This window comes from Stegodyphus dumicola, chromosome 9 (genome assembly GCF_044657685.1).
Source record: "Stegodyphus dumicola isolate Sdum_Otavi_A_Nest chromosome 9, ASM4465768v1".
Lineage (NCBI taxonomy): Eukaryota > Metazoa > Arthropoda > Arachnida > Araneae > Eresidae > Stegodyphus > Stegodyphus dumicola.
In genome coordinates, this window is record NC_140776.1 from 123,032,705 (window position 1) to 123,054,776 (window position 22,072).

The window sequence follows — 22,072 nt, forward strand, 5'->3', positions numbered from 1 at the left end:
AACATTTGCCTTCCAACAAAATTTGGAAAACGCTCCGCCACAACAAGCTAGGCAACTGTCATATATTAGCCAGTTCTCAACCAATATCCGATTCATACAAGGGGATGAAAATACCGTCGCTGACGCTCTCTCTCGCATATACACCATTTCTGTACCATCTGTAATAGACTTACAAACTATGGTAGACTGTCAAGAAGATGAACGACTTGAAGATACTTAAAAACAACCCAAACTAAAAAATCCTACAGATCCCTATACCGGACAGCGACAAAAAAAATTTACTGTGATACTTCTACAAATTATAATCGACCATACATCCCTACAAAGTTTCGGCAGAAAATATTTTCTTCAATCCATAATTTATCTCACCCTGGAATAAGATCCACGTTAAAATTTATAACACGACGTTTCATATAGCCCAATATGAATAAAGACTGCCAACTATGGACTAGAGCATGTTTATCTTGACAAAGATCTAAAGTTCACAGACATACACAGTCATCTTTGGGAGAATTCAAAGTACCCCCACACAGATTCCAGCATTTAAACATAGATCTGGTGGGTCCGCTACCTCCTTGTAAAGGCTTCAAATATCTTCTAACCATCATCGATCGTTATACACGATGGATCGAAGCGGTACCGTTAGAAGATCAATCAGCAGAATCTATTGCTTTGATTTATACTTGGTTTTCACGCTTTGGAATTCCGAATCGCATAACATCTGACCAAGGTCGGCAATTTGATAACCAGCTTTTTCAAGCTTTAGGAAAATATCTAGGTTTTCATACAAACACTACATCTGCGTACCATCCACAGGCAAAGGCCTGATCGAAAGACAACACCGAACTTTAAAAGCAAGTCTCAAATGTCATCTACTCGAATCAAAATCATGGCCGGAAGCATTGCCTTTCGTTCTTTTAGGAATAAGATCTGCCATCAAGGAAGACTTAGGTTGCTCGTCCACAGAACTTGTATATGGAACCCCTTTAGCATTACTTGGTGAATTCTTTTCAACAGTACCTCATATGAAACAGTCTGAATTTTCTCAAAATCTTCAGAAAATAATAAGAGATATGAAGCCAAGTTCTACCACCACCCATGAAAATAGGACAGTCTTTGTGTCTAAACATCTTTCCAACTGTCCTCACGTATTCCTATACAACAACATTAATAATTCGTCGCTAAAGCCTGTTTATCTTGGACCGTATCCTGCAAGAGCAAGAAAGGATAAGTATTTCGATATTGAAATACAAGGAAATGTTAAAATAGTTTCAATAGACAGACTAAAGCCATGTTTCCCAGTGCAAGATTCTGATATTCCTTTTCAAAACTCCCATTCCAATAAAGCGGAACTTGGGGAAACACCTGCAATCAAGAACACTGAAGAAAATTCAGAAACTCATCATGAAACGAAGACTACTACACTGACTACCAATAAGTATTTGGCGGTCCAATTTCGATGTGCTTTGCACCACATTAACCGAGCAGCGCTGTTCGACTTTGTGATCAAAGCAGCACGACCATGAAAACCAAGCAGATGTGCTTCCTTACGGATGGTATTCATTGAAACAATACTCCCGGATGCCTGTTGAAACTCCTCGCGGATGAGGTTGGTCGCTCCATCGGTTGGGTGCGGTTCTTCCGAATTTCTCTGGACAGTGTTATATATGTAACTGTAACTGTATCTATTATTATCTTTAATTATAACTGTAATATAGAATAGTGGATGAGCAATGTAGGTACATTTGTAATCAACTGAGCACGTACTCAACACATATAAAATACAACACATGGCACAGCCCGTCGATGATTAAAAAAGAAAATCTTTTTTGAAGAACCATGCAGCCTCGGTAAAGATATTCTAAACAAAAACATGATGGGAAGTTCTTTACTGTGAAATCGAAACTTATATCTCTGGTAAGTGCGTTGTTTATTTTTATTGGACGTGGCTAAAAATACGTATATATAAACTATTTAAAGTCCTAAATTAAATATGGATGGATTAAAGCCACCAAGTAATCTAAGTTTCGAAGGTAATTTAAGCGAAAATTGGAAGAAATGGAAACAAAAATTCCAAATTTATATGTTAGCTTCTGGTGGTATTACTAAATCACCTGAAATTAAAGTAGCTATTTTATTGCATATCATTGATGAAGAAGCACTTGAAAAATTTCATATTTCTAATTTAAGTGAAGAAAATAAGAAGGATGTTGACAAAGTAATTGAAACTTTCGAAAATTTTTGCATACCGAAAGCAAACAAAAGTGTTGATAGACATATATTTTTCTGTCGAACACAACATGTAGGTGAATCGCTTGATGATTTTTTAACCGATTTAAAGAAATTAAGTAGCAACTGTGGATTTGCAGAATTAAAAGATAGTTTAATAAGAGATAGAATAGTAAGTGGAATTCTAAATAAAAATCTCAAAGATAGATTATTAAGGGAAGATCAGTTAACATTGGAGAAATGTATTAAAATGTGTAAAGCTTCTGAATTAGCAGAACTTCAGCTGAAAACTTTAACTGAAGAAAATAAAATAGAAGCTATCAAACGTAATAAATTTCGACCTTCAGAGGAAAAAAGTCAGCCTTGCAAGAAAGACTATCATGTAAAACAAAAGCAACAAAGTACTAAGTCTTCTTCAAACTATCAAGAAAATAAGTACAATAATCCAAAACCATGTAGAAAATGTGGAACATTTCATAAGTTATACAACTGTCCTGCTTATAATAAGATTTGCTTGTACTGTAAAAAGAAAAATAACTTTTCTAAAATGTGCACTTATAAAATTGTTAATGTTGTACACAATAATTTAGAGTTACATAATAATGGTAATGAATATATTTTAGGGTCAGTAGAAGATACAAATCCATTCTCTAAAAATAAAACCGAATGGTTTGAAAAACTAAAAGTAAACATATCTAAATATTTATTTGTTAAGTTGGATACTGGAGCTCAGTGTAATGTGCTACCATTGCCTAAATTTAAACAATTAAATTTAAGAGATAAATGTTTGACTGAATCAAAAGTCACTTTAAATAATTACAATGGTACTACAATTGTAGTTGGAAAATGTAAATTATTATGTGAAACATCGAAAGGGGACAAGGATGAAATAGAATTTCAAGTCGTAGCATGTGATAAAACTGTTCCAGCTATTTTAGGTTTACCTACATTGCAAAAATTAAAGCTAATATAAAGGATTTGTACAGTAAATCCTGATTCCAATGAAAAGTTATCAGAATCTTTAAAAGGATATCAAGATTTGTTTAAAGGAATTGGGAATTTAACTGGATATACATATCATATTAAATTAAAACCAGGAGCTGTTGGTAAAATAGAACCCTGTAGGAAAATTCCACTTAGCTTATTAAATCCATTATAAAAGGAATTAGCAAGAATGGAAAAAGATGGTATTATAAAGAAAGTTAACCAACCAACAGAATTCGTAAATTTATTAGTGGTAGTAAGGAAAAAGGATGGTAATTTAAGAGTGTGTTTAGATCCTCAGCACCTTAACCAAAATATACTGAGAGAACATTATCACATACCAACCTTTGAAGAAATTTCATCTCAAATGACAAATGCAAAGGTCTTTAGTATTTTAGATGCAAACAAAGCATTTTGGCAAATTAAACTGTCAGATTCAAGTTGTGAATTTACTACATTTAACACTCCGTTTGGTAGATATTGTTTTTTGAGGTTGCCATATGGACTGAGTTCATCACCAGAAGTTTTCCATAGAAGTTTTTCTGAAATTTTTAGTGATTTAGAAGGAGTTCAAATATATATAGATGACTTATTAGTTTGGGGTAAAGATAAAAAAGAACATGATTTAAGATTAAAGAAGTTGTTGGACAGAGCCAGAGAAAAGAATGTTAAATTTAATTTAAATAAATGTAAATTTGGGCTGAATGAAGGGAAATATATAGGACATATATTTTCTAAAGATGGTTTAAAACCAGATGAAGACAAAATTAAGGCTATTCTAGATATAAAACCACCAAAAAATGTAAAAGAATTAGAAACTTTCCTAGGAATGATTACATATGTTTCTAGATTTATACCTAATGTATCAGAATTGACATCATGTTTAAAAGATTTTTTGAAAAAACAAGTTGTCTGGAACTGGAATGCAACACATGAAAAAGCATTTAGAAGACTAAAAAATGTCTTAGTAAATAAACCAGTTTTACAGTATTATGATATAAAGATGCCAGTAGTTTTATCTGTAGATACATCTCAAGAAGGACTAGGAGCAGTCTTACTGCAGAATAATTTACCAGTAGCATATGCATCTAAGGCATTAACAGATACACAGAAGAATTATGCTCAAATTGAAAAGGAAACTTTAGCTATTGTATTTGCGTGTGAGAAATTTCACCAGTATATATTTGGAAAAAATATTACCGTGGAAAGTGATTATAAACCACTGGAATCAATTTTCAAAAAGCCATTGAATAAATGCCCTGTAAGACTACAAAGAATGCGTATAAGTTTACAGCCATATCAGTTTGAGATAAAATATAAACCAGGAAAAGAACTTTTTATAGCGGATGCATTCTCAAGATCATTCACTGATGAAGGATCTGATTTCTTTGAAGGAGGTATAGAAGCTCATGTTGGATTGGTTGTAGAATGTATACCAATGTCTAATGGTAAAATGGAAGTTTTTCAACTGGAAACAGAAAAAGATGAAGAACTACAAGTTTTAAAAAAATTAATTAAAACTGGATGGCCAGATGAAAAATGTATGGTTCCAGAACTGGCAAAACCATATTTTAACTTCAGAGAAGAACTATTAGAAGCAAATGGATTAATATTTAAAAATTCCTGTGTTGTTGTACCAAGAAGTTTACGAAAAGATATGTTAAGCAGAATTCATTATGGTTATTTAGGAAAAGTAAAATGCAAGAACTTAACAACAGAAATATTATATTGGCCAAGAATGTCGAAAGAAGTTGAAGATGTGGTACTGAATTGTCCAAACTGTTTAAGTTTACAAAAAGCTAATATTAAATAACCAATGATATAAAATAAGAAAAATAAAATAAGAAATATCTAAAGAAATACCTGATGGTCCATGGAAAGTACTGGGAACAGGTCTCTTTTATTTTCAAAGAAGGAATTATCTAATAGTTATAGATTATTTTAGCAAATATGTTGAAATTGGACATTTGAAAGATTTGTCAAGTGTAGCAGTGATAAAGCAATTGAAATCAATTTTTGCAAGACATGGTATTCCGAAAATAGTATATTCGGATAATGGTTCACAATATAATTACAAGAAATATAAAGATTTTGCAAGAAGATGGAATTTTGAAACCAGAACTTCAAGTCCAAATTACCCACAGTCTAATGGAATGGTTGAAAGACATATTCAAACTATCAAGCGAATGTTAGAAAAAGCTGTAGTTGACAACAAGGATCCATATTTAGTATTACTGGAATATCGTAACTCTCCTATTTCAGATGAAATTAAGTCACCTTCAGAATTTATGTTTGGAAGAAAAGTAAAGGGATTGATGCCTATAAAAGAGAATTTTGTCCAAGCTAAACGATATAAAGACCATAAACAACATTTACTGAAGAGCATGATTTAAACCTTACAAAAAAGTTATTATGATAGGAATGCAAGACCGCTAAAATCACTGAAAACAGGAGATCATGTTACATAAAAGAGAAAGGGAAAAAATTAAATGAAAGAGGGAAAATTATAGAAGAAGCAGAAAGATCATGTTCATATAGGATTATAAGAACAGATGGAAGAAGTGTAGAAAGGAACAGAAGAGACCTTCTTAAAGGAACTAATCAGGAAGAATTTGCAATACAAAACAACTATGAGAATGAAGTTATAGATGAACCCGACATACATGAAAATAGTAGGAGCACTACAAATTTAGATGTGCCTGTAAGTCCTTCAAAATCTTACAGAAGTGTTTTGTCACCAAATAGCGAAAGAGGTATAGTATCATCAAATTTTTCAAATGGACATAACTACGTTACTCGATCTGGTAGGACTGTTAAGAAACCTTATTATTTAAAAGAATATGTTTAATTTTACTACTATTATTATTTTTTATAAAAAAGGGAGATGTTATATATGTAATTGTAACCTTATCTATTATTATCTTTAATCATAACTGTAATATAGAATAGTGGATGAGCAATGTAGAATAAACGATGTTTGTGTACATCTTGTAATCGTCACTGAGCGCGTACCCAACACATATAAAATACAACACAGACAGCACTTGTCGGTCTCTATCTCCCAGTTTCGTTGGTCTGCCGACTCGGAGCACATTCCGTCAATCACCGCTCACCTTCCACTTCTCAATCACATAAGCCACTGTCGATTTTGGCTACTTCAGATCGCTAGATATGTCCCTTAAGGATCGGCCACATTTGCGATACCCGATAATTATACCTTTCTCGAAATCAGAGAGCTCCGAACTGCGAGGCATCTTGCATGCGACTAAAGCCGATGCTGTTTCCTACACGATATATACCAGCGGAGTCCGTGACGTACGTTAGGACAGCAGATATCGTCATTTCCATAGGTGTCCAAATACTTATTGGTAGTCAGTGTAGAACCAGCAGACATGTGAAGTTCCCCAGTCACTTTAAAGACTATCTTCCATAATCGCTGTCACTAGGAAGGGGGTGTGTAGTGTCGCTTCAATTTCGTCAAGTTTCTAATTAAATTTAGTTAAATCGGAATGGCAACACTTTCTAGTCTCCGCGAAGAATGAAGTTAACAAATTTCGGTTTTCTGTCACGCGATTCAATGTGCATGTAAAATGTAAATAAATTTCATGAATAAGAATATATAACTTCGTAAGGAATAAAATATTTGTTCTATTGGAGTCAGAGAAGTGTTATTTTCCTATATTTGCATACCAGACACTTCACCCATGACATGGCATCATTAATAGTTTTTGGAACTTTTCTAGGGGGAGTTAAAATAATTCCCCCCGGAATAGAAAATATTTGAATATATAAAATAATGGGGAAGACAAAGCTTACCAAAATAAGAGAATACCTTAATTTTTTATTTTTAAAATTTACATTGCTCGTGTCCTACAATACAACATTTTCTCTACAGAAATCTGTTAGTTGAAAAATTTAAGTTTCGCTTTAACGAAATACAGTCATGTTTATTATTTCAAATGAGGAGAAAAGCACGTGATCACTCAAGCAATCTTATTGGCTAGAGACTCCGATTTTAATGTACGCTGTGTTCTATCGCCTACTAAAGTGGTGCAGACACCAGGGTACCTGGGTATTACTAACCCTACCCCTCATCGGACAAATTATAGTATAGTTTCGAATATACGTGAATTATAACTGAAGGCATTAACGAACATATCTTAAAATGTTGTGGATATACATAATTATCAGGTAATGGTACATAATTTTAACAGCATATCTCCTATCGGTAACTTAAAGCAATAATCTGGATAGAAAGCCAGTCAAGCACAGAAGCTGTCGAGTGGTAGAGCTGGAAAGAGAACATAGACAAACATGGCAAAACAAAAGAGGTAAGTGCGCTACTTTGGTACCGCTAAACTGACAGCATGCATGATACTAAAAAATAATATATAATACAATAACAGTACAGAAATTTGTAGATTATATATGTATAATAATAATCAGTCATTACACACAGAAATTAAGGTAGGTTAACACACATAATGGCCCGCGGGCGCTTAATATTCATAGGATTATTTACATCATATCTATACTTAGTTATCGCAGTACTGTCAATAGCCTCCTGCTTGTCATAAAAATTCCGCGATAGGCGGCTGTAATAATCCTTGAGTTCCTCAAGTTTTAGCTCCTTGTGGAGCTGTCTATTCCTAACATACCAGGGGGCATTGCGAATTTGTCTAATTGCCCCATTCTAGGCTGCTTGCATTTTCTAAGTGATTTACAAGAGTATGCCCATACCGGGCAGGCAGAACCAACACCTCCTTATAGAAGGAAGCCGGGACACTGAAGCGAGGGGAAGCTCTGACGTCACAGGTAGTCGTCTCTGACTCACCTCGCTCCTTCAAACAAAATCAAAGCCCCGTAGTTGAGCCAAGAGCGACGAACGTGGAGCGGTTATTTGCGTTAGCGACAGAGTTTTTATATTGTCTCGTGCTTTTTTTATATATTGTCTCGTGCTTTTATAATTTCATACGATGCCTCATAAATGTGCTGTAGCCACATGTCGTGGTAATTATAAAAACGGACCAAAAGTGCCTGTATTCAAGTTTCCAAATGAGACTGAACTCCTGATGAAATGGATAAGGAGTCTACGAAGAAAAGATGGCTTTCAACCTACTAAACATACCAGAGTAAGTTCAATTTTACTGCATTTTTTATGTTTTGTATCTTTACATTTTTTTATTACTTTTATTGATAGGTATGTGATGTTTATGCTTACGATATTAGATTTTGATCTGTGGGTAAGAAGTTTTATGTTTGAAAGATTTTAATCTTGCCTGTTTTAATCATTTCAAAAAAATATTTTCCTTCAAAGTTTTATGAATGAAATAAAGTTCCATATAACAGGAATAATTCTAAATTTAGTAGTTACATAAATGCCAATAATTTGTAAATGCTTTCTAGTATACTGTGCAGGCAGATTCTGTAGTTATTCCAAATTTATCATAATTTATATGACAAGGAACTACTAAGTAATCATAATAGGTTTCATTTTAAAATTTTTGTAATGATATATGAAAGTTTGGTATGATGTATTTAAGGTAATTATTTGTATTTGGTAACCAGTGTTTGTTGTAAACAATTATCTCAAATATATAATTTTCTTTAAATGTAAATAAAGCTGTAATCATTATGATGAGCATTCCAGATTTTACAAATTACTTAAATTATACACGTAATTGAAATGATATTACTGGTTTTTTAATTCGTATTTATGTATCAAATTATTTATTTAAATCATAGGGCTTATTGACTTCTGTTACTAAATATTAACATGCATCTAACTTTTGTACTCACAACAAGTTGATTTTTGAATATTTTCTTTTATAGGTATGTGAATTACATTTTCGATCAGATGAAATAATACGAGAAATCGAAATGTATGATGAGAAATCAGCGAAGTTAATTAAAGCCCCAATTTCTAGGCCACGTTTGAAAAAAAGATGCATACCTTCTCAGTTCCCTGATGGCCCATCCTACATGTCATCAAATTCTGTATCGAGAATGTCACCAGAAAAGAAGAAAGCTCGTTTAGAAGAGAAATACCTGGAGAAAGCGATAGAAGAAAGTTTGAAAATGAAAGAACGGTATGATAATGAACGATCATTTGAAAGTTTAATTGAATTCAATAATTGCCTAGAACATCAGATTTTAGAAACATTTTGGACAATTGTACATACTGAAAATTCAACTATGTTACTTGATATTTTAAGTGACCCAGCTCCAGAAATTCAGAAATCGGTAGTAATAAATGAGGATTTAACAGTATGTGTTTATATTAAAAACATCGCTATAAAATCTATTGGTAAATTTGTTTTCCCTCTAAAAATTAGTAATGTAAATATGTTTCTAGAAGTACTAAAGGAAGTTGAAAGTCTGTCTCATAACTTACAAAATGAAGAATATATTAAGAATTCTATACAAATTGTGGATGATATGCTTTCAGAATTGAAAAGAGTGTTACCTGAAAAAGAAACTGAACTGAACTTCCTTTCAGAGCAAGTAAATAAACTAAACGTAAAGAAAGAGAAGTATCGATATACTCCAGATTTACTTATTTTTTGCAGTTTGTTAAACTCGATCTCACCACATGCATACAAGTTTTTACGACATTCAGGTTACATTTCTATTCCCCATCCACGTACTATTCGTAGAATTTGTTCAACGTTTTCTCTTAATCCTATTACTGAGCAATTTAATGATGACTTTTTAGGATATGTTAAACAAAGATGCAAGGATTTAGAAGAAAATGATAAAACTGTAATTATTATGATGGATGAAGTGCATTTAAATTCATGTTTCGATTTTAAAGGAGGAAATTTGTGTGGCATGGCCTACAACTATGAAAAAGCTGCTACAAGTGCTTATGTTTTTATGATACGTAGCTTATTATCACCTTTCAAGGATGTGGCACATATATTACCAGTTAAATCATTAAATGCTGAGGATCTGTATCAATATCTTAAGAAAATTATAATTGGTTTAGAAAATATAGGTTATAGAATTGTGGCAGTTGTCTCTGACAATAATTCAATAAATAAAAAAGCCATGTCATTATTTTGTATGCCTCCAAAAATTAGTATTGTGTATAAAAACCCTGCAGACTTATCTCGGCCACTATTTTTTGTTATTGACTCAGTGCACATCTTGAAGTGTGTCAGGAACAACTGGATAAATCAAAAAACTTCTAGGCAATGTTTATTTTATCCAAATTTTGAAAATTTTTCCAAGGTCGAAACAGCGGCATTTGCATGCATAAAAAGTCGTCTCCATTCATTAGAGGCAGGCAGAATTGTAAAATATAGTTATGGTTTGACTCTGAAAGCTCTGTATCCAACCAATTTGGAAAGACAAAATGTCAAGCTAGCATTACAAATATTTGACAGTCGTCTTGCAGAGGCAATAATGGTTATTGGTAAAGAAAATAGTATTTTAAATTACGAAACAACAGCTGAATTTATTAAAATTATATCTACATGGTGGTCAATAGTCAATGTCAAAAGTATCTTTAAAGGACACCATAAGATGAATGAGTATCAAAAGCCGTTAACTGTGCAAAATGATGATGTTAGATATATTTATTTAAATAAGTTACTTGAGTGGTTAGATCAGTGGAAACTTTTAGGCTGTTCTAGTGGTGGACTAACTAAGGAAACACATTTTGCATTAACACATACTAGCTGTTGAAAAAATATTTTCGCATCTAACAGTTACTGTTACACATTATTGTGAATTCCTTATTATTTTTTTTCTACTCATGTATGCTGTCTGTTTAACCTTGAGATCACTTGAAAAGTAATAGTAACGAAAAATTCATTTCTATGCATCTATGTAAATCAGTGTCTGGGTTGTATTTTAAGTGGTCCTTATTATTAATGTGGATATCAAATTAGTGTTAACATATGGTAAGATTCTTTATCATTATAATTGACTTGAAATATTGAAAAATTCATTTCCTTGCCCTTAATTTGTTGTGTAAAAAATTGTCTGCGTTATGTTTTTATGTGGCCACTACTTTTATCATTTGGGTATAATTTTGGTGTTAACATGATAAAATACTTTATCAAAGTAACAGTTATATGTTTCAAAATGCTTACAAAATGTTATGTATATAATAACTGCCACTGTTATACTGGTAATGGGTCATTATACTTTTGTTGATATGGACAGATATTGACTGTTTTACATTCAGATGACTTGAAATATTGAAGAAGGCATGTCCTTTTTTTAATTTCTCATCGCGTAAAAAAAAGTGTCTCGGTTTGTGTTTTAGTGCGGCCACTACTTTTATCATTTGGATATAAGTTTGGTGTTAACATATGGTAAAATGCTTTCTCCTGATAAAAGTGATATGTTTCAGCATGGGTACAAAATGATATGTATATAATAACTGCCACTGTTATACTGGTAATGGGTCATTATACTTTTGTTGATATGGACAGATACTGACTGTTTAACATTCAGATGACTTGAAATATTGAAGAAGGCATTTCCTTGCCTTTAAATTGTCATTGCGTAAAAAGGTGTCTCGGTTTGCGTTTTAGCGCAGCCACTACTTTTATCATTTGGGTATAAGTTTGGTGTTGACATATGGTAAAATGCTTTCTCCTGATAAAAGTTATGTTTCAGCATGCTTACCGAATGATATGTATATAATAACTGCCACTGGTATACTGGTAATGGGTCATTATAATTTTTTTGATATGAACATATACTGACTGTTTTATATTTAGATGACTTGAAATATTGAAGAAGGCATGTCCTTTTTTTAATTTGTCATCGCGTAAAAAAGTATCTCGGTTTGTGTTTTAGTGCGGCCACTACTTTTATCATTTGGGTATAAGTTTGGTGTTGACATATGGTAAAATGCTTTCTCCTGATAAAAGTGATGTTTCAGCATGCTTACCGAATGATATGTATATAATAACTGCCACTGTTATACTGGTAATGGGTCATTATAATTTTGTTGATATGAACATATACTGACTGTTTTATATTTAGATGACTTGAAATATTGAAGAAGGCATGTCCTTTTTACTTCCTTGTACGAAGTAAAAAGGAAGTATTGTAATCGCGAAAAGTTTCAGGCAGCATATTTCACCGAAAATATCCATTTTGACCGCTATCGAATGCAATTTAACGATGTTTTTGCACCATATCTGTACGTAAGGACAGAATAAAATACTCTTTTCCTTCAAAAAAATTATAAAACTGCTTAAAAAAACTTAAACTAAAATTAATTCTGAAGAGAATTTTTCGTGGCTTCTGTACGAACGTATGTACGTACGTTCGTGCGTACGTACATATCTCACATAACTCAAAAACGAGTAGCCTCAGAACGTTGAAATTTTGTATATAGGACTGCTATAACATGTATATGTGCACCTCGTATTTTGGTTGCAATCGGCCACACCAAACGTATATAAATATATTTATATGTATATCCACTCTATGACTTGAAATATTGAAGAAGGAATTTCCTTGCCTTTAATTTGTCATCGCATAAAAATGTGTCTGGGTTATGTTTTAAGTGGCCACTACTCTTATCATTTTGATATAATTTTTGTGTTAACATATGGTAAAATGTTTTATCGAGGTAACAGTTATATGTTTCCAGCATGATTAGAAAATTGTATGTTTATAATAGCTGCTGCTATTATACTGGGAATGGGTCATTATAATTTTGTTCATATGGACATGCACTGACTGTTTTATATTCAGAGCACTTGAAAGATGATAATATTAAAAAATTCATTTTCGTGCTGTTGAGTGTTTGCTGCATAAAATGGTATCTGGGTTGTATTTAAATGGCTACCACTTAATGTTTAGTAAGTGGTTATCATTTGGTGTTAACATACTGTAAAATGCTTTCTCATGATAAAAGTTGTGTTTCAGCATGCTTACAAGATGACAAGTTTATGGTAACTGCTGCTTTTATACTGAGAATGGGTCATTATAATTTATATTTTTTATATGGGCATGTACTGACTGTTTTACACTTAAAAATATTGAAAAATTCATTTCCTTGTCTTTAATTTGTTGTTGTGTAAAAAAGGGTCTATGTTGTGTCTTTAAGTGGCCATTACTTATATCATTTGAGTATAATTTTCATGTTACCATATGATAAATTACTTTATCAAGATAACAGTTATGTGTTTCAGCATGGCGACAAAATAACAGGTTTGTAATAACTCCTACTATTATTCTCGGAATTGGCTGAATAAAGGGTGTCTCTGATTAGGAGCACTCATTTCACAAACCTGTGATTTTCATGTGCATTTTGAAATTACCGGTGTCCCATAATTAAGACTGGTGGCTTTCTGGACAAATCATTTTGATATATTCTTTGCTTAAATTAAACAAGCCTGATAGCGAGTAACTTAGAAGATCACGATTTTAGCTTGGAAAAATTACAACAAAATTGTGTTGCATGTAGTGACCAGATACTTTCAAATTGGATACTGGTGCATAGGTAAAACATTTTTATTATTTTCTATATTTGAAACATTAACTGATAATCACTTCCTTTACACAACATCAATAAATGTTTTTACATATACTGGTGATGCTGACATCCATTTGCTGTTGAATGTATCTTTATATGCTTCATAAATAATAATAGCCATCGTATAAAATTTAATATCATTTGTGCACCTGAAGTGTTTTAAATGGTAATGGACGGTCTTCTCAAGTGTTTGCCCGATATTTATCCATATTATGGCAGTATCGTAATACATTTTGAAACTATTAATTGGCTGTTGTAAAAAGTTTATAACGGTGTTTGTAATTGCCAGACAAAATGGGTTGAAATTTAACGAATAGAAACTTGAACTTGCAGTATCAAAATTTAAATATTAAGGTCACATAGTCTCATCTTATTGTTTCTGATGAGACCCAATTAATATAGAAGCAGTTTTGAAATTTTCACACCTGTTAATAAATAAGAATTTATGAGATTTCTTAGTATGGCAATATGCTTAATGAGATTTCTGCTTCAATTTTTACAAGAAAGTTTGAATAATTTATTGATAAAAAGAGATCAGCTGGTTTTAACTTATTTGTATGTTATAACTTAGGTGTTGTGTTGTTATGCTGACTGCTTGCATAAAATTGTAAATAATTTTTTTTTATTTTTCACTTGTGAATCTTTATTTTCAAGTTCAGCTATATAACTAACACAATACAGTTAAGTACATATACAACTAATATTATTGGTTCTACAGATTTAAGCAATAATTTTAAATTGCACATTGAATTATTTGCTAAGCAAACCTCTGATATACTAATTTATTTGAAACTTGCAAGACACATAGCATATTATAGACAAAATTTAGTGCATTTTTATACCATTTTCTTTTAAAGACAAATTACTGATTGGAAGAAAAATGAAATGATAAGTAATAGTTTGTATGCAGATAATTTGGGTTTTTTTCATAAATATTAGAAAAATATAAAGCAATATTAAATTATGAGGGAAAAGTCAGAAATTCCTTTTTTGAGTTAGTATGGCTGATTTTTAACTTTTTAAATGCTGCTGTGAAACCTACAAGGAAGTATAATTCATTAAAGCCAAGAAATAAGAAACAAAAAATTCTTAAATTTATGTCAAATTTTATTGTGTTAAATTTTGAAGTAATTAAATTATTCATTATATATAATTGAATCTCTGAATAAAATTCCACCCAAGTATCTATATCAAATAGTGAAATCAACGTTAAGTACGGCACTAACGCGCAGGCTGTTTTGTTTCGTTGCTCTCTCGGGGTTTCGACATAGACGACTACGCGTGACGTCACAATCCAGTGTCCCGGCTTCCTTCTATAAGGAGGTGTTGGCAGAACACGCTGTGTTCTGAAATCGTGGCAGAGACCGATTTTTGGCGCATGCGCAGATCTTTAAAATTGTTGCTCTATGAGAAAGTCGGCCGAGAAAATCGCTTCGGGTAATAAGAGTTGGCGCCAATGATTTCCGAATCAGCAGATATACTTTCTCCTTTCAATCTTAGATTATGTAAAAAATGTCTTTGTTTAAATCTCTTAAACCAACCACGATTTGCGGAAAATGATACCTTTTTTCCATCTGACGAAGTCGACGGTGATTCATTCTTAAGTGCTTTTTAAATCTTTAAATTATTTTCTTATTTGTAGTAGCATTATTATCAACTGGAATCTGTTTTTGATTTTGGTTTTCTATCCATATCACTACTGCCTTTTCCATATTTTCCATTCTGTCATCTATTCATTCATTCTATCTATTCTAACCTCTTTGAAATCAGACTAGTGAAAGGAAAGCAATTGGCAAAAAGCTAATTTCCGGTGGCATCCGTGATGGCGTTTATTGGATTCATGCTTTAGATTTGCGGCAAAGGATTGATGTTTATTGACAATTAGTTACGGCTTTTTTAAAGGTAATATTGAATTATACTCAGAAATTTAATAATTTTTAATTTTGTGTAATGTGATTAAATATATATGTGTGTATGAAAAGTTTCATTGAAACAAAAATCTGAAACCAGATTTAAGAATAGGCATTAAAAAGCAACATTTTTGGTAACATTATTTTTATCGAAGTAATGATTTTCTTTCAGTATTGAAAGAGCAGTTTAGAATTTCTATTAAATGTTTTGATGTTTGCTTTTATAAGTTAACGTAAATTTATTGTTGTGTTTTATTTGGTATATTACCTTCTAAACGAGTGCTTCTTAATTGTGACATTAATCCAAATTGTCGGTAAAAGTTTACAATAGGGTGCCCCTTGTTTATTGGCGATTCTTTTTTGACACCAAGACAAAACCAAAATAAGAAGTCAAAGAATTACACAAGATCTGTGTTCATGTACACATCGATCTAGTTTTACTTAAAAAAACATCCTAGAATTGCACAAACTAGGTATTGTGCACTGCCTTAAATATGTCCATGTACACATCAATCTATTTTCATTTAAATAAAATCGGGAAGCTAAAACAAAGTTAAAACTATCGTGGTAACCAGAAGTGAGGTTTCATCGCCAAAATTTTTAAAAAATTGTCGCCAATCGAAGGGGCACCCAATTCTACACTAGAGCCAAACTGTCTACTAAAATCACAGCGTTTTGCCATTTTTTTTTAAAGCCAGTGTTAGTTTCTAAACAGACAGCTATCAGCTTTTACATATTCAGTTAGTGCAGTCATGTTGAATGTTCATTTATCCTTAATACATTACACTAATTGTTTTACCCACTAGTTAAAATGGTCTGCGGTTTAGATGCTACCTGTATTATTAATCTATTTTAAGCAAATGTAAATAGATACGTTGTTAAAAGAGGATAAGGTACTTGTCCATTATCCAGGCTTGAATATTTTTTTAATATTATTTACTGATACTAGGGAGAGATTTGGAATCTGAAAGATTACAATATTCCCATCCCTTTCCATTTGAATTCCGAAAAAGACTAGACCGTACAAACCAACTCTACAAAGTCGTTGAAACAATAGTTGAAGGTATGAAGAACGAGAAGATTACAGGTGAAATATTCGTAGACAACTCCAAGGCTTCCGATCGTGTATAGCTGGAAGCACTCCCGTATTTCCCAAATTACATCACATCTACCTGAGTGGTAGACACTTCATCATTCATGTCTTCGGCTCACATTCCACTTAATGCCCTATATTAGCAGGCGTAGCCCAGGAGTCTCTCCTGGCACCCAAACCTTTTAATATATACATGAACGACATTCATAAATCACCCAACATGGCACTCACGATGTACGCAGGTGATAGAGTGATCCTGACACAATGTGCATTTGTTGGATCAGTCATACTACAACAGTTACAAGAACACATAAACATACTTGAGATTTGGCTTCAAAAAATGGAAAATTCTGTTCAACGTAGACAAGAAACATGCTATCTTGTTTATAAAAAAAAAAAAAAAAAGGAAATTGGCAAACATTTTCACTTTTATGGAGCATCTATTACCTGGGCTAAGGAGGTCCTTTATCTTGGGTGATCCTCAGTAATTCTCTCACGTGGGCCCCACACATAACATCTTACAGAAGTTTCAAGCTCGTAAAGCAAATTCCCCTTAATTGCTCGAAACGACATTCTGTCTATGGACAATGAATTAATCATTTATAAGTCCGTATTGTGTCCTATGCTCTGTTATGCTTCCCCAGTATGGGTGTATTCTTGCAAATCAGTTACTGTCTGTCTGCGGTAAGAACACCTCCCGTCACGATGTCTGGCGGGTGGCGGTCGCTATAGCAACAGGGCTAGTATATTTCAAATAGGGACAAACCAAGGATTGCTAAATCCAGTCATTAAAATATGTATGACTTTAACAATCCTGCCAACGGCAAACGCCCCATGGCGATACTTAATGTAAGTACTGAGTGATGTTTTCTACTAGTACCTGTTTTTCACCCAGCACCTGTATTATATACTGTACCCATGATTATACTATGATGTATATGTCTCCTCTTTTATATGTATTTACCTTAAATGTGTTTATTTTGTATCTTGTTATGCCTTTTAAAAATACCAGTGTCCACTCAGTACATAATATTTAACTCAATGTATTCAAACTTTGTACAGTACGTACTTGCCCTTTAAATCTCTGCCCCTTTAAATGTTCTTGCCAAAGGAACGGCACTTACTTATTGCTTATATTTCCATGTGATATATGTCTCTCTTTCAGCTTATCAGCTTCCTTCCCCCATCACTCAACTCTGTTTCGGTTCATATTTTGATTCTTTTTCCAAATTAAAGTTATATTACCACTTTACCGTATTAATTAATTAACATCAACCACTAGATTTCAATAATTTCAAATTAACTTGATGTTACTTGTTGTACTGCCTGTTACTTAACTTTTTCTACCTTAAGGAATATTCACATGGTTCAATTAACTGTTAAAACTTTTAGGATTTTTTTGTTTTGTTAATACAAACAAAATTAGGAAAATTTAATTGTTTGACAGAGGTAGGGCCTTCGCCCCAGGTACTGAAGTGTATACACATCATTCTCCTATGAAACAATGAGAAATTTGAAGTTAGCTTAGTAATTCTGTAAAAACTAATCATGCAAGAAACAAGTCAGTGTGTTAATTTACACTGTAATCAACTGGATTTGCATTGACATAGTAGATTGGAGCATTTATGTCTATAACATGGTAACAAAACCCACAAAAAATGACCCCACTGGGATAATTGCCCACGCAACAAATACCCACACCTCTGAAAGCGCACATTGATAAAAGCCCACATAGGTATAAGCCCACGTTGCTAAAAGCTCACACTGACAAAAACCCATACCGATATATATATGCTACGTTAAAATGAATATTTTTTCCCTTTTTTTCTTCAGCAGCAAGTAGATTCATGAATGAAGATAAAATAAAAAAAATTAATTAAATGACAAATAATTGAACAATAAATTTAAGTAGAGAAACAATTTCATTTTGGGCTCCAGCTGAATTAAGAGAGTCAATCAAAATAATTGTAATTATAAACATATACATGTATGTGTAACTTTGTTATTATATTTACGCGACAAATGGAAGTGCCCTCTATAAGTCTGACAAAGGGAGGTGAAAGGGAATACTGGCCATACTGCTGCTTTGACAGAAAATCAAAATGCAGCATGTGTGTAACTAAGATGTACATGTTTTATTAAAAATATAGTGAGTCCTCTTTAACCCTTTGCGGCGCACTATACGTTAACGTCGGAATTTCAACAAAAAATGTTGTATGCAGTCTATTTAGTCCTAAAAGAGTATACAGGTAAAATTTTGTAAAAATTGCACTTACCGTTTTAATTCTGTGGGTGTTCCATGAGGTGGAACACTGCGCCGCCAGAGTTTTTAAAAGTGTGACTAAGCGAGCATTGCAGGGAAGCGTTTGTATAAGAATGAAAAAAAACTCTGTATTATGGCTGTATATATGGTTTCCTGGATATACACCATATTCTTGAATATATATGGATAAGTGAGATAAATATCTATATACACAAGTCCTATATACAAAAATATTTACAAATTTTCCTATTTCTTAGCTTTGTGAAATTGTTCAAAGCAAGTCACACCTTTTTGATGGAAGCACAAACCAACTACTATTAATATTAACAATAAAGAAAAATAAGCCTATAATATATACATACAGGAAAAATATCTACACAATTATTGAAAATAAACGGGAATGAGACTAAAAAGCAACAGCAAAAAATTCGCGCAGGTCTAAGTAAAGATGAGTCAAGCTACTAATAAAATTCCTGCCTAAAAACTACTCCCAAAAAATTTGAGATGCCAATATTAAGGCTTTCATATCACAAAACACACCTCACCCCTCAATACTGATTTGTTTGAATTCATTCCGCCCCAATACAACGGAAACAGAAAACGTAAACAACGGGTGTTCTCTCCTAAGCACAGATGTTCTGATTCGTAACAGCATGAGATTGCTAAAGGCACAGTGTTCCCGCTAATGGAACACCCGGGTTTATTCAATGATTCTGCGTATGGTTTTTGTATGAAAGATTAAAAAAAAATATAGAACAAATAATTTGGAGTACAGCCAGCAAAATTATGCCTAATTTTTTTTCCAAATAAAATTTATTATCCAGTTCTTTGATTATTAACTTGACTTTTTTTATCATTGCGTTTAGTTTATCTCTGACAGTAAACAGATAAACACTTTTTCCTTGTAATCTAAATTTAATTCGTTTAACTTTCCAAAAATATCAGCTAAATATTCTAAACGCACCAACCTTCATTCACTAAATAAACATTTTTGCAATTCAAATTTTGAGTCACTGAGGAAAATTTTAATTTCTGATTGAACTTTAAAAAGACTATTTAAAATTTTGCCTTTGGATAACCACCTTAGTTGGGGGTGTAATAAAAGCATTTCATGCTGACTGCCCATCTCTTGGTATAAAATTGTAAATATTCTTGAATTTTAAGCTCGGCTTTAATAAAATTAACAGTTTCACAGCTTGATTCAAAATGATTTTTGGAGATAGTTTTTTTGGCTACTAAAGCTTCACGATGAATGGAGTAGTGTAGTAAGTAAATTTAGTTTCAGGTGCAACTTTCTTTATTTCAGAAGTAACACCAGAAAGTTTTCATGTTAAAGCCTGAGCACCGTCACTACATGGTGAAAAGCACTAATTCCAAGGAATATCATTCTCTCACATAAAATTTTCAGTTACTTTGAAAATTTCATTTGCAGTTGCTTTATCGTGAAGAGATTCACAAAATAAATATTACTCTGTGGCAATTTGTTTATCTTTTTTGAAAGGTATGTAAACTAATAATTGAACAAAGTTTGTTATATCAGTACTTTCATCCCGTTTCAATGAGAAATACTCACTGTTTTATTTTTTGATTATGTGTCTCTTTCATGGAATTTTCTATTTCATGAATTTATCGACTTACTGTATCATTTGATAATGAAGCCGTATTAAGTTCATTAGCTGCTTTTTCCTTGAAAAATGTTAAAATGTTATCTTTAGCTGCCAGTAATATAAGGTTTTCTCCAACAGTGTGAGCCTGTCCAGTCTTGGCAATTCTTAGGCTTACTAGTTATGTTGTTAGTAGGTCAAAAAAGAAGAAAAGAGAATCATGTTATGAAAAATTTATAAAAGATCTGTTTAATAGTTCTTCTACATCAAATGTTGAACTTGTAGAAAGTCAAAGTGAGGATTTTGGTGCTGCTTCTGGTACTACACCAGAAAATCCACCTTCAATAGAAGAATTTTCAAGAGAACTTTCAAGTGAAGAACCTTCCAAAGCCTTTTCACTTTAAAAAAAACCTTTCATTACTTGTTTACTATTTTTGAACTCTGAGAATATTTTAAGAGGAAATATTCTCAGATTTATCCTCTAAATTGGCATGCTTGGACTCAAGATATTTTTTAAGAAGCGGTGGTTTCATACTTTGATTGGATAATAGTTCATCGTAAACATCACATTGAGGTTGAGGGTCCATTTCATCTTGATTCCAAGTAATGATAAATAACTTTTGTTATATTTTCTATAAACAATTTTTCTTTTCTTTTCACCTTAGTGCTAGTAGATTGCCATGGATCCATCACCTGTGAATCATCATTTTTCTGCTTAGTCTCCTACCTATTTTTTGATTTTGAAAAATCTAGGTTTGTTTTACTACTTTTTCACAAATACTTAAATGCACAATATATTACGAGTTCTTCAAAAAAACAAATGATTATATTCTCAAATCACATAGAAAAGTAAGGAACGGAAATAAAAAAGAAGACAAAATACCTGCTGTTAGCAGCTGCAAATCGAGGTAAAAGGAAATTATTCTAATTGAAAATAGAGCAATATGGCCCAGAAATGGTGGCAAGGTAAAGTGTAGATATGTTAATAAATCGATCACTTATAAAACAATTAATGAGATACTGTTATCTTTTTTAGGAACTTGTCTTTATTTCCTGTTAAATATAACATCCATTTATATTACTCCCTTTAGTAACACCATTTATGACAAAATTTGTTATGTCTATGGCTAAAAGAATATTTGTGAAAATGAAAAGGCATTATTTTATTTACATTAATATTAGTCTATGAACAGGGATTGACCTTGAACAAAGCTTAGGTCCCATAAATTTATAAAAGTTGGGAGGGGGAGGGAAATAAACAGGATGTTGGGGTATTTAATTCTTTAATTTAATAGTTAAAAATATTTTGTTTCTACCACCCAGATGATAATCACTGGGTTAGATGGTTTGAACACAATGATGAAACTAAAAACTATGCTAAAGCAGTCTAAACTCAAAATCTGCAGTCATTTAATTGTTAATCTATTAGCAACAATTATAGCAATCCTGAGAAAAGTTCACAGTAATATTACTATATCTGGA

General features: G+C 32.3%; 2 protein-coding genes across 2 annotated transcripts in view; both read left to right on the forward strand.

Moving 5' to 3' along the window:
* Positions 1-8,020: 8,020 nt before the first annotated feature.
* LOC146995477 (uncharacterized) lies at positions 8,021-20,994 on the forward strand. Its single transcript, XM_085823121.1, has 3 exons — positions 8,021-8,345; positions 9,046-9,815; positions 20,847-20,994. Exons 1-3 carry the CDS (start codon positions 8,190-8,192, stop codon positions 20,992-20,994), a joined length of 1,074 nt encoding a protein of 357 aa, XP_085679247.1. The 5' UTR covers positions 8,021-8,189.
* Positions 15,477-22,072, forward strand: part of LOC118202477 (polynucleotide 5'-hydroxyl-kinase NOL9-like) — a 131,894-nt gene continuing 125,298 nt past the window's right edge. Inside the window, exon 1 of the mRNA XM_085824039.1 lies at positions 15,477-15,622. The gene's annotated coding sequence lies outside the window, so the exon portion shown is untranslated. The remainder of the gene's footprint in view (positions 15,623-22,072) is intronic.

Excerpts from the sequence above, each read along its gene's own strand:
- LOC146995477 (XM_085823121.1), top strand. The coding sequence starts at position 8,190 with ATGCCTCATAAATGTGCTGTAGCCACATGTCGTGGTAATTATAAAAAC. Across the intron at positions 8,346-9,045 it reads AACCTACTAAACATACCAGA|GTATGTGAATTACATTTTCG; the intron begins GTAAGTTCAATT and ends TTTCTTTTATAG. Across the intron at positions 9,816-20,846 it reads ATCTCACCACATGCATACAA|TTCTTCTACATCAAATGTTG; the intron begins GTTTTTACGACA and ends TCTGTTTAATAG.